The 13872-nt window shown below is 40.1% G+C and overlaps 3 protein-coding genes across 3 annotated transcripts; 1 reads left to right on the top strand and 2 right to left on the bottom strand.

Moving 5' to 3' along the window:
* Positions 1 to 1861: 1861 nt before the first annotated feature.
* LOC113698426 (casparian strip membrane protein 1-like) lies at positions 1862 to 3038 on the bottom strand. Its single transcript, XM_027218250.2, has 3 exons — positions 2818 to 3038; positions 2531 to 2654; positions 1862 to 2262 (listed from the first exon to the last, which is right to left on the bottom strand). The coding sequence occupies exons 1-3, from the start codon at positions 3036 to 3038 to the stop codon at positions 2047 to 2049; spliced, it is 561 nt and encodes a 186-aa protein (XP_027074051.1). The 3' UTR covers positions 1862 to 2046.
* A 2430-nt stretch (positions 3039 to 5468) lies between these two features.
* On the bottom strand, positions 5469 to 9251 carry LOC140011078 (pentatricopeptide repeat-containing protein At5g15280, mitochondrial-like). The gene has a single exon (XM_072059199.1). The coding sequence runs from the start codon at positions 9249 to 9251 to the stop codon at positions 5469 to 5471; it is 3783 nt and encodes a 1260-aa protein (XP_071915300.1).
* Positions 9252 to 10841: 1590 nt separating this feature from the next.
* LOC113699033 (uncharacterized) lies at positions 10842 to 11481 on the top strand. Its single transcript, XM_027219070.2, has one exon. The coding sequence runs from the start codon at positions 11077 to 11079 to the stop codon at positions 11236 to 11238; it is 162 nt and encodes a 53-aa protein (XP_027074871.1). The 5' UTR covers positions 10842 to 11076; the 3' UTR covers positions 11239 to 11481.
* The last annotated feature ends 2391 nt before the right edge of the window (positions 11482 to 13872 follow it).

Genomic DNA, 13872 nt, shown 5'->3' with positions numbered 1-13872 from the left:
CATCGGAGTCTTCGCCGGAAGGCACTTCAGGGGACTTCGTCGGTCTCCTCTTGGAGGATTCAGCTTTTTCCTTCCCCTGCCTCTTGAAGTACCTCCCCAGTTCTTCAAAAATGTTAGGGTTATCAGCCACGAACTCGGCCATCTTGGCGATGGCGTCTTCGTTGTTGGGCTGGGTCCTTGGGGACCCTTGTTCTTCAGAAATATGATCTTGCTGGGCTCTCGATGTCTGCCCAGCCCCAGTCGAGGGGACTCTTCCACTTCTGGAGCGCGTGGATCTCATTTTAGCAGTAATCTCGTTCCCACAGACGGCGCCAATTGAAGAGGTGATTTTTGGCAGGTAATTAGTCCAACCGAAATCAGCTCTCTTGTTGATGTGGTGAGGTGAACTCGATTATCTCACCTCGGGTAGAATGAAGTGAGGTTGCACGTTCGAAGTGGATGGCGGGGCTTCTCCCCTGGTCTCACTCCGACGATCAAGTTAGTATGAGAACGAGAAAAATAGTAGTATATGAGAATGAACAGTGTGCTTACTTGTTAGGAGTACATGAGGGGTATTTATAGAGTGAGAGTGGAGGGTAGGACGGGGGTCTTATGCCGGCGGGACCCATGCCCTGCCATTACGACTCTGCTCCCTGTCAGGTGGCCTGACTCTGACACTGTAGCCGCCTGGACAGGGTGACGAGGAGTCTTACGCAGTAGTCATTAAGTGCGACAGTGCTTTTCAGATAAAACACTGGTCCCGGGTGATGTCAGGTGGCTTGACATCATCAGCGTGCAGTTGAGGTGGAGGTTCCGAGGTCACCTACACGGTAGACTAGGGATCCGGCCGAGCTTAGGGGATATGCCCAAGACACGGATGAGCTCCGATGAGGGAAGAGGTAGGTTCACCTCGGACATGCGGGGTCGCCGAGGTGAGCATCCTCAAGTACCATACTCGAGCTCGAGCTCGAAGGTTATGAGCACTACTCGAACTTGTGCTCGAGCTCGAACAAGCCCCACACTTCAAACTCGAACTCGACTCAATGTATTTAAAAACAGCTCGAGCTCGGACTCGTATAAAGATTCGAGCTCGAGTATTCAAGCTAAACTCGTAAAATGAGCTCGATTAATGTTTTCAAATTAAGTTCTCTAAAAACAAGAAATAAGAATTCCTATTTTATGAAATTCCTACTTTGCCCACACAAATAAATAAATGTGGTAGAATGGTTCATTGTAAATTTCATAAGTTGCTTATCTGTATTAGTAATTTTATATATATTATATATAATTTTTTTTTTATTTTTTATGAGATACTCGATAGAGCTCGTCGAGCTCTCGAGTATCACATATATAAGACCGAGCTCGACTCGCTAGCTTTATCGAGCAGCTCGAGCTCGAGATCGAGCTTGATCTCGGTCAAGCGAGCTGCTGACCGAGTAGCTCGCGAGCTCGAGTCAAGCTATTCTATTCAACTCCACCCCTAGAACCGACTAAGAAACTGATACGAGGTATCTTCAAGGATAGAATTCACATATATAAGACCGAGCTCGACTCGCTAACTTTATCAAGCAGCTCGAGCTCGAGATCGAGATCGATATCGAGCTCGATCTCGGTCAAGTGAGCTCGAGCTCGAGCTACTAACCGAGTAGCTTGCGAGCTCGAGTCAAGCTATTCGGTTCAACTCCACCCCTAGAATCGACTAAGAAACTGATACGAGGTATCTTCAAGGATAGAATTGCATGGGAGGAAAAGAAATAAATCTGTAAAGAGAGCCCAAAACACGTTCTTAATGTCGTACGTACTATTGTACAAATAATCAATCAATGACTCGAAAATATTTCACAGAATATAAAATAAATTGAAATACATTGACCACCTTAATTTCAGGGCCATGGCAAACACACCATGGCTCCTTTACAACCAAGAAACAGGGGAAGGCAAAGCATTGAAGGGACACAAACTGCTAAAAGAAACAGGAACAAATGAACCAACCATGTGATGTGATTGATAATGTTGTCCTAGGCATTTCATCCTCGGATCCTTGTAGACTTGAGCATATATATCAAGTTAGCGACGAGAGAGGGCAACAGCAGACAACAGGATTAACACAACAAAAATAAGTATTCCACCAAAAGAGCCAATCAAGGAACCCGAAATTCGTTCGCAGAAGGAGTTGAACTGCTGGCAGATGGCAATCCAGTTTGCCCGGCTATTGCCTTTGTGAGCTAGGTACACTATTGCTGCTGCAGCTGATGCTCCTGCGGTCAGAAGCGCCAGCATTCCCTTCAACCAAATTTTGATATGTTAGTTTACATACTGATATATATATATATATATATATATATATATATATATATATATATATATATATATATATGTCAACACCAGACAAAAAGAAATACTACTACTAATTAGGAATACTTATGCTAGCTGTTCTTTCCCTCTGTAATATATATGATTGGCAATACACATACACACATATACATGTTTATGTATATGCACACATATGTGTATTGCGCGTTGTCAGCGGAGGTAACTAATTAAGTACTACCGCGTCAAAAAATATCAAGACGATTCGACTGGCATGCGCCCTGCTCCTCATGATGTGGAAGATGGATAGTGCCAGAGAAAGAACCAAGTATGCACTCACCACAGAGTTCGCGACCACAAAAAACCTGCATTAAACATCAAGAATTATATTTGTTCAAATCCATACGGATAGTGGGAGCACTTTTTTTTTTATTTTTGGGAAGGGGGGGTTACTGTCGAAGTTGGTCAGGAATCGGGACAACTAACACGATATACTAGTAAATTGAGCACTAGTCCAGGAGTACGTACGTGAACATTGGAAGATCAGTGTATTTGGCCCTAAACCGAATGAACTGTGTGAAAAAGGGGAGTGTCTCATTAGTTGTTCCCATGGCAATGGCACTCCCTAAAGTCGCAATAATCGCGAAAACCCTCAGAAAGAAATCCACCACAGCAGCTCCTCTATTCACTGGACCTGAAGCCGCACCCTTGGCCACTTCACTGCCCATCTCAAGAGCACCACTCCTCATTTTCCTACTAGTACTGGAAAAAGAGAGAGAAAGAAAGGATAATCGCTAAATGAATTTACTGGTAACGAACGTGAAAATGTAGATGATGTTATGTACGTTCTGGGTAGAAGAGGGACGGATGCACGGAAGGAAGTTATACACGAGCGGGGTTGGCTCACCCATGCATCACGTTAAAAAAGGAGTTAATCATAGTGGCCACTTGGCCGGCCCGTGCTTGGTTTACTTACTAAAGTGGACTCTGTCTCATTTACCTGCCCGTATTTGCTCTTCCCCCTTTTTTTTTTGAGCCGGTCCGGAAGCAGTATATCCTCCAGATTCCAACTCCACCAACCTAGCCAGTTTTCCTTCTTAGGAAACTCGGGATCCTGCCCCATTTTGGAACGCGTTCTTGTACATGTGCATGCGATTAACTAAACCACTTTGAATAGCCATCCCAACAAATTCTCTTTCCCTCACAATCATGCAAGACAACCTTTCATGATAAGCTGCCGGACGTTTCATTGAAGCCTTGTAATGGTAATCTGCCAGCCTCGTACCTTTTTCCATATTAGTTAAAGCACTGACTACCTTTCAAAAAAAGAAGAATATTCTCTTCTAGTATATTGAGACTAGGGTGAATTTCAATTTGGCCCTTCAAAGTAGATCAAAGCTTCAATTTATTTTAGCCTCTGAAAGTGAAAATTTTGTTTCGCGTAAGCCCTTCCATCATTTAAATTGCTATTTTAAATATGATTAGAATAGCACTTCACTATCCTTTTTAACTCATTTAAATAGACATTAATTTCTCCAAAGTCCCTAAAAAAATTGGGAGATGTCACTATACTACTAAAGTTGCTTATGCGTTATTAATCAAACTTGAATTGACAGGAGGGCTAGTTTGAAACAAAAAAAAAAGCCAGTTTAGAGGGTTTAATTGGAACTTGCTCACTTTTAGGGGCAGAATCGATACATTGGTCTATTTTGTAAGGGCTAAATTGAAATTCATCCTTCAAGACTACTAGAACACCAAACTAAATGAGAATGTTTACACAACCTTAATTAGCATCGTAATTTCTGATCTTCCTATTTTAGCATTCAATCCATGGGATTTCTACTCTCGAGACCAAAACATGTACAGTCCAACATGTACTCAAAACATGTTCAGCCCAACCTATTGTCCACTTTACTACATGAATGTTTGCACTTGATGGGTCGATGTGGATGTGGGCCAACCGGATTTACGCCATTGTCAGTCTCAGTTCATGAGCAACGACATGTTAGAGTGGTCTTCAGATTTTTCTTGATATTTTAAAAGTTTCCCTTTATTCTTAATTGGAATCTATTCCTTATCCTAATTAGTAGAATAGAGTCCAACCTTCCTTGTCTTTAAAAGCTTGTAATACATGGCCTGGAAAAGGATTGAGTGAAAGTTTCTGCTTCTAATACCTGAATTTAGATTGTTTTAAGTAGGGTGTCGGACTGATGAATTAGCCAATTTCTAAAGTTCAATGGCAGCCTCAAACGAGGAGGAATCACAGAGACTTGTACAAGTTTGCAGCTTCTTGAAGAAGTGATTCAAAGTTTTTTTTAAAAAATAATAATAATTCAGAAAAAGCCTTGCTCCTGTTTTTGAAGATTCACTGGTGGAAACTGAGAATACATGCTGATGATGGTAAGAAGAAGCCAGCATTTGCTGACAACCAGCTATACTTCTCCACTCGACCATCTAATTTATTCCACTTACGAGTCTTGAAAGGAAATCCAACTTTTAAATGATAGTAGAGCAACATCAGCATCTAACGATTCCGTGGCCTTTGGCAGAAAAAGGGCATGATCCTCATCGGGCCTCAGCCCACATTAGAGTTGCATCAAGAAATGACTATCAGCCGTAAAGATTATAAACAAACAGGTTATTGCGGTTACGGAGATGCATGCAAGTTTATGCATGACCGTGGGGGTTATACGTAGAATAAGCTCGCGGGGATGTATACAAGAGGAGTAGGAGGAAACGTTGACAGTGACTATGATGAATTTGCTAGTGATGACTGATGGGGTGCAAAGATGGTTGGGCTGCCTTTTGCTTGTTCCATTAACTGGTGGCATTTGTAAATCCCTTCACTACTGTTTCTAGATAAGCATGAAACTGTCAGCAGAAGAGACCGTATTTGAACTCACGGCCGTGCAGCTTCCAGTATCTGCAGTGTCTTTTTTCTTTTTCTTTCTTCTTTTTGGGTTTTTTTTTTCCCTTTTGGCTGATATTACACGATGAAGCTGCATAGCTGATGCAGGAAGTGAGATTTATGCTACCTTAGGCCCACTACTGAACAGATCAAGACAATAAAAAGAATGCTTCTTATCAAGAAACTAGCCTTGCATCTATCTGAATTTACTGACACAGAGTATACCAGAACTTAAAAATCAAGAAAGCTCAAGTTAGCCTATTCTTAGCGTTCAATCCTTCCTAGGAAATCCAATTCCAGAAAGAAGCTTTGAGAGGAAGCCGCCACTTTTAGTGCTATCATCTTTGTTGACGGAACTGCTGAAATTGCTTATTAATGACCAATGAGTCTCGAAATCAGGCTCCTGGCCACACTGTTGCATTGCTTTTAAGAGTTGTGATGCTTTCCCAAGGTTATTTTCAGATCGATACTTATTGATCACAGCAGAATACATCTCCCTGCTTGGAGTTTCACCTCTCTGAACCATGACATGAAGTAGCCTTTCTGCTTCGACAACTCGTCCGGCTTCACTGAAGCTGCTGACAAGAGCATTCCAAGTCTTGCTGCTTGGAATTAGGTTTCTGCACAACATCTCACTGTGGTAATCCAGAGCTGTATCCAACTTGTGATTTACGCAGCAACTGAGGACGAGATAGTCAAAACTGGTAGAATCAAGAATACTTCCATTCTTTATCATTATATTCAGAAGATCACTAGCCTTTTCCAGTTCTCCATGCTGACAGAGCCGCTTTATTATATAATCATAGTTGATACTTTTGGGGATGAGACCTTTTAATGCCATCCTGTCCAAAAACTTCACTGCTCCTCGAAGGTTACCGGTTCTAAGGAAGGCCTCGACTATATTAAGTTGAATAACTGAACCATGAATCCAACCTCTCAATTCCATTTCTTGACTAAGTTGCAAGGCTTTTCCCAGCTCTCCAAGGCAACAAAGGATGCACGTCACGTTTCTCAGAGCACGATTACTTGGTCTAAAACCTTGTGTAATCATAGTTTCAAGATACCTCAAAGAACGAGGCACATCATAAGATGCGCCTTTAACAATGGAATTGTAAGTTACCGCATCAAATTGCAATCCTTTACTCTGAATCCCATCAACTATTGTGTCCACAACTCTAGTAGTGTTTTGCACTAATGATAAGTGAAATAGCAAAATATTATATGTAGCAATCTGGGAAAGGCTGTTTTCTTTAAGCATAAGCTCTTTTAAGCTCAATGCAGAAGAAAACTTGCCTGCTGCACAAGCCAGTTGCACCAAATTGCAATAAGTAGATGTTGACATGCCTACTTTCTTTCTTATCATGACACCAAGAAGCTCTCCCACTTTCTTCAAGTCATTAACTTGATAATACCCCTGAAGAAGCATATTATAAACTTCCTTGTCCAGAAGTTGCCTCTTCAGTGACATCTCCTCAAGTAAATGGAAAGCTTCTACCAACCTCCCCACCTTGCAAAGTCCATTGATCAAAGCATGGTAGACAGAAAGCTGAGCAGAAGATTGTTTTTTGATGCATATATCTTTCAGCAAAACAGCTTTCTCCAAGTTACCAGCCTTACAGAGCTGAGGAATTAACTGAAGGGATACGTCCAAGCAAGGATCAAACTTCTTGGCAACCATGGCATCCACTAGCAGAGAAGCTTCAGCAAGCCTTTTCTCTCTACAAAATCCGCTAAGGAGATGGTTGTAAACCACATCATCCAAGACAAGGCCCCGCTCCAAGAGTTCCTTTGCCAATACATCAGCAATATTGGTGAAACCTCTACAGCACAGCTTTTCAATGAGCGCGTTACAAGCATCCAATGGTTTGCAACGGAATCCCATTAGGATGGCTTCAAGCAGTTCCACAGCCTCTTTCAGTAGTTTTGGTTGGCATAAGCAATTTAGAAGGTCCTTACCGTCCTTCAAGGCAGGAAGCCAGATGCTGTTATGTGCAACCTCCCAGCAGAGTTGGAAGCTTCTCAAATTTGCTCTTTTGCACAGGCTTATCAGAAGAGCACTATATGTTTCATTCTCAATTTCTAACTTCATTCGTATCATGTTATCAAATATCAATTTTGCCCAGCATGTACATCCCCTTCTGCTATACTTCTGAACAAGCTTGTTTAATGCTCCCTGATCAAGTTGATAAATCAAGTAAGGCAGTTTCTCCAGGACACTGTTAATCATCTTAATATTTATATGGGATCCAGAAAGCCTCTTGATTAATATTGATGCAGAAGAGGTAGATAATACTTGGCCCCATTGAGACATTTCATCCACCATCTTCACCGCAACTTTAATATCACCATCCATACAATTCTTCAACACAAGGGAATTGAAATCTGGAATCATGGCATCATGAAGAACATTAACCATTATTTTGTCAAACTCATGAAGATCCGTCTCCAAATAAAGTCCATTCCCAAGATCATCAAAAAACTCAGTCGTTGAAAACTGCATATCATTGTCCCTTCTAACCTTTATGGCCAGTGAATTAATCCCCAGCGAGGTTAATGCCATAGACAGGTGATCTTCGGGCAATGAGAGTCGAATCAAGCCACGACCTGCCATCTCACCAACTATGGCCTTCACTTGACCAAATTGTCTCGCTTTTAACAATCCTGACAACAGAACCCTGAATGTTGATAACTTGGGCATCACTCCCCAATCATTCATCTCTACAAGAACATCCAGTGATTGCTTCCACAGGCCCTCCATGAAGAGGGCACTCATAAGAGCATTGCAGGTATTTACGTCAGGCTTGAGGTTTCTGGACAGCATCTCTGAGAGAAAAATGAAGGCATTCTTCACACTCCCTTCAAAAGAAGTCTGACCAATCAGAATTCCAAAGGTTATTTCATTTGGAGAAAATCCTAACTGCTCCAATTCTTGCATGAATTCATTTGCTCTCTCGGCACCAAAGCTTCTACTCAAAGAACATATGACCTTGTTGCCTACTGCAACATCAGGCACTCCCCTAGTTTCAATAAGAAAACTCAGTATGTCCTCATAGTCCTTTTTCTCGCAATATCCATTAACAATAGCATCAAGAACAGCATTAGTAGGTTCGATTCCAAAAGCTAAAATGCTCTTGACAAGATTCCTGGCTTCTTGAACCCTTCCTTCTATGCACAGAAGACGTGCAACATTCTCACAAATGCGCTTTTCTCCTGCGCTTCTTTCCATCCACACCTTGATCATATCCACATAAGCTTCATACGCCAAGTGGGTTTCATTGATTTGAACCAAAGAGTCAAGAAGTGATCGGTAACATGAAAAGGATGGGGATAAACCTAGCCTTCTCATTCGATCATAATTCAACAAAGCCCTCTCCAAGTCACAATCCGCTAAATACCCTTCAATCAAGTGACTGAAGATTTCATGATAGCCCAAGAAAATTGCTTCACTATCCAACCTGGAAAGCAAGCACTCAGCTTCACTAAACAACCCCACCCGCACAAGCATTTTGGCCATAATCTTGCAGGACTGAGGAAGATGCTGAAAGTCCGAGGTCTGTTCACCAGCCCACTTATAAACTCCCCATAAAGATTCAATCTTTTTATGCTCAATGTCAAATATCCCACTATCAGATTCAAAACCCAGTAATATGTCAAGAACATCTTGAGGTCTCAAAGCAGAAACCCTCCAAAACCTCCGAATACTTTCAGGAGATATATTAGACAGTCTCAAAAAGTAATCTTTTAAAGAAAGATTGACTGAAGGCTCACCTTTATTCTTATTGCTATCCCAAATATTTGTAGACTTTGATATGACTGATCTTGCAATGCTACGGAAGTTAATTGAGGGCAACCCTTCATTGGATTCGTTTGTTTGAATCAAAGAAGGTGATAAAGATAGTTCTGGGGACTCAACGCAAGTTGTAAAGTAGCAAAAGACAGAGACCTGGGAGAGAGATTGAAGTCGGACCTGCTTGGCGGGAGGTTTGTTTAGCTGGGAGCTGAAGAGCGTTTGAAGCATTCGCTTGCTGTGCAATGATATGGGTCTTCTTCTCATCAATGTTCATTGTTGGATTTTGCCTGGAAATCTTTTCTTCCTGGTTTATTGTTTAATTTGGTGTCTGCAAAGGTAGAGAAGACGAGGTTGTTTATGAGGTTAGTGTGGGCCTTTTAAATGGACTTCGGAAGTTGTTGGACATACTTCGTTGAATGTCGTTGCCTGAACAATGGGCTCAGATCCAGGTATCAACGCTTAAAACTGATCTTGCAGTTTAGACCATGAAAAGATCGTACGAGCAAAGGGCCCGAAAGCAGAAACTGAAAGGATTCACTTTATATGTACAAGGGAAAATTTCAGAAACCTCCCTTGAGATTTCTAACAATTTCACTCGGCTGCCCTCAGGTTTTAAAAATTATACTTACCTCCCTTAGAATAGTAAAATACCTATAATGTCCACCACTTGGTAGACAATTTTAAATTTAAGGCAATAAATTTACAAAATCCAAAAAAATTCTATTTTCCTGTCTCTTATCTATTTTCGCTTCTCTCTTTTCTCATTGATATAACATCTTTTTATTATTTTTAATTTTGTTAATATTAGCAAATTGAAATTTACAAAAGCAATAGAGAGCAGATTATGTGTCAAATTAGAAAGAAATGAAGAGACTCACAGTGATAGAGAAATAAATAATAAAATTGATGATTGAAATAGGAAGAAGAACTAAAGATGTGAAAATAGTCATATTTTATTTGTTGTCAAAAAAACTTTAATAAAATGTCAATAATTACATATGGATTTCTTTCATTGGATTAGATTTTTTTATTAAGATTTTATTATGGAGGTAGAATTTATTCTCTACTTTTGAGATATTAATATTTTTAAAACCATAGGAGGGTTGTAATGACAGTTTTGGATCAGATTAGCTTGTATTGAAAAGGTATTTGAATATTGATATTTAATTTTTGGTACAACCAATTGTCAATTGGGTTTGTGTGTGTGTTTTCCTTTTTTTTTTTAGTGGCAAGTATTAATATTTTATATGTAATTTAGAATTTTTTGAACGGCTACTTGATTTTAGAACTTATGATTGGATAGTTGTTAAGGATTAAGTTTGTTAATTTATATAAAGTGTGGAAGAAAATAATTGAGTATACTATATTTTTCTTTCTTAATTATGTACAAAAGGGTAATTTAGAATTTTTGTGAAAAAATCTATCTTGTTGGACCTACATTGTTACTAAATATTAAAAATATGGGAGATATATGTAATTTTTAAAACCTAAGAAGAACTCTTTGTAATTGTTAAAAACCTCAGTGGAGGTTTGTGAAATTATCCCTATGTACAAAGTACTAAGGTTGATGTCAAAAAGCAGTGTACTGCTTCCCGTGGCTTAAGAAGGAATAGTAAAATGCCCGCATTTTCTTTTTCAATCTAGAGGGCCTAATGAGAATCATGAAAAGATTTACGTGTTAAATGCCTTAGGAGTAGACTTTGCTCCGTGGAAGTAAATAAAATCCTTGATCAGCTCTGGGGTAGATCAGCAGAAAATTTGAAAACGAAAGAAGGACAAAAATTAATGATGATGAATGGTCAAAACAAGGATGAAGAAATAATAATCCTACTTTAAGAGGAAATGAATAATTAAAAGGTTGCGGTTTGCCAAGAGACCAAAGCAATTAATCCAGATTCATCATCTCAAGGAGTTGACTTTTGGGGTTCGCCTGTGAGAATTGAGATTAGTCTCACCATTATAGGACCGGCAGGCAGGCAAACTCGTGTGTGGTAGAGTAAACGGGGAGTATTTTGTAGACTTGTTTCATCGTGGGACCTGTGGCTCAGAGGGAGGGGAAAACAAAGAGCAGAACTGAAGGGCCAAGAAAATGAATCCAAACACAAGTTCCCTCCTGATTGGGATTGTTGGTGCAGCCATCACTCTGTCTGCCTACTCGCAGACTCTCATCTCTCCCACGCAGTGCATCACAGTTGGCCTCTTCGTTCTCATCTTTGGTCTTCTTGTTAAGGAAGGTCTCATCTCTATTTGACGCTTTTCTTCATTCAAACTTATATCCGGCCTTATATTTTGTAAAGTAGTGAATTGGAATTAAGATGGAATTCAACCCTTCCCCTAATTTGTACTTTTTGAAGTGCTATTTCCCTGCGTTTGTTTATGCAGTACTCTTGAGCTCCTTGTTTGATGCATCATGCAAGATTACTATCATGTTTTTTTGCCTCTTTGATTTGTACTCTCTCGTTTGACAATGATATGTGGGATCTTTCCTGAATCATCTTTAGCCTCCTCTTGCAGATAAAGCGATTACATTAATGTTCAGTGGCAATCATCTGCCTTTTAAGGGGAAAAAAAGTCTTCTTTTATTATTATTTTTTTTACCCTTTTAGCTATTATTATTAGTTAAGAGACAAAATGTGCCAATCGGAAGAGGGCCTGTTTAGGGATCTCTACCAGTTCAATCGTTATGCTTTGATCATGTCTTGCTTTGTCTTTGGGCTGAATTTCGTGAGTTATTAGGAATGCTCTGAAAAAGAATGTGTCTATGTCCTACTTAGAAGTTGCGATTGTAAAGCTACATGATAGTTTTGAGGCTACAACCACCCGCATAAGTTTGTAGAACGCATTCAAGCAAGAGAACATCAATTTTGTACACTTTTTTCAATTAGACCGAGCTTGGCCAACTTCTTCGAAGGAAGCAAAATCACAGGTTCGCCATTTTCCTGAAAACATGTCAGATCAATAAAGAAACACCATATTATTGCCAAGAAGTAAATTACAAAAGCTGATGATATTTCCGAGCACAAGGAGTCGTGAAGAGGGAAGGTGGGAATGTACAATTACTGCATTTCTACCTGGAAAATTGGCATAAAATTTCTCAAATGCTCTGGAACTGGAAGGCCAGCATGATCCCGATCAGTTATGTATGGCAGAAGTGAAATGCTTTGGGCAAAAATATTCGGGTAACTAACGAAGCAAAAGTCCAACTAAACATTTCACGATTCAGAAGAACTCGTGGAAACGCATTTCTGGCTGAGTCCTGAGTGATCCGTAAGAGCTGATGGCACTTCATTTTGTCATCAAAACTCTAGCATGAGAAAAAGAGGCAAAGATGTAGCCAATAACAACTTGCCGGATGTTAGTACTAACACTGTGTATAAACAAGCTCACCGGCAAGTCATCCTTGGCTGCATCCCCACGACCTCGTTTCCTCATGCAAGACCTTAGATGATGATAGTATCAAATTAACCCAAAATGTAATTCGACCACGTCATAAACTATGTGGTAAAAAAAAAATTTTTGCCAGACAAACATTTTTTTGTCTCTAGGGAACATTAACTCTAGGCAGTCCATCCAATCCCAACAAAGCATACACATCTCTCTCAAGTAGCACTAAAGTAATGATTGGAGGACTTTCCCGAAGAAGAAATTAACATTCTCTGCTGCAAATTGCAAAATGAAGCAAGGGGTTTCCTTATTCAACCTAGCAAATAACAAGCGAGCATGATTGCACCAAAAACAGGGAATCCACGCATGCATGCTTGCTTTAGAAGACAGAAGCCGATTGGGCTAGAAAACCCACTTGAGACCAGAGCATAGAAGAGGAATGGGGGCTTGAAGTTGAAGCAAGAGGTGGCTAGCTTTCTGGAGCTGTTTATAAAGAAATTGACTCTTGTCATGAAAATGGCAATCTATTTCCCCCACCATTATGATAGCTTCTTTAACGCCATTCATAGCCTTGGCCAGTGATGGTCATGCATTGCCAGTGAATTACTACTTATTATGACGAATTCTTTCCCTCGCACAAAAACAGGCTTTGAACGGTCCTACTCGTTCATTGTCCGATGTAGAAAGAAAAGTTCAGGGAGATGATAAGGTTAGATGTGACCATCCACTGTTTCTATCAGCAACATAAATATTTCGTGAAGAGCTTTCCCTCTCAAATGTGTACGGACTTCTCGGTAGAACTGATGAGGGATTTGCTTGGTAATCAAAGCGCTGTCAGCATTCAGATCCGCTTCTGAACCTGCACGGATTCTGGGGCTCAGATTAGGTGAGTGAATTAACTTCAAGTGCTACTTCAAAAGATGTATCGGGGTAACTCTAAGTTCTGATATTTCTCCAGCAGTGAAATTTTTACCATTATACATAGAACTGATCACATTCTTGATTCTTCCACTGCCTCTGTGAGACAAAAAGATCGTCATATTAAGTTTCTAACACGGTTGAAATCCGCGAACTAAAACCAAAGATAAAGCGGCCAACAAGGTCATGCCAATTTCTTTGTTTAAGGAGGACTCTCTTTCTGGTAGCAGTGAACTAGTGATAATGATTAGATCTTTCTGATCATTGATAAGTTGGCATCTTTTTCTCGTGAAATCACCGTACGCTCTTCTCTTCGTGTTAATTAGTACTATATGAAAACAGCAACTAAGGATTTCCCCTTTCCTCTGTTGTATGGATAAAAAGTTTCCAAAAACCAAACACATACATGCCTAAATGTTTGTCCCCAAAAAAAGAAAAAAAAAACGCGCGCACACACACACAGATGTGCATAAAGGAAGTCATTTTCATTTTAGTTTCTGATTTAAAAGGGTTAAGACATCCAACCAAGATAAGGACATTGTGCAAGATAGCTCATAGCCTAAGGCGAACAGCCCGACTTCTG

This window comes from Coffea arabica, chromosome 7e, assembly GCF_036785885.1.
Source record: "Coffea arabica cultivar ET-39 chromosome 7e, Coffea Arabica ET-39 HiFi, whole genome shotgun sequence".
Taxonomy (NCBI): Eukaryota; Viridiplantae; Streptophyta; class Magnoliopsida; order Gentianales; family Rubiaceae; genus Coffea; species Coffea arabica.
Note: the sequence above shows the minus strand (reverse complement) of the source record. Positions and strands in the feature narration are given on the sequence as shown.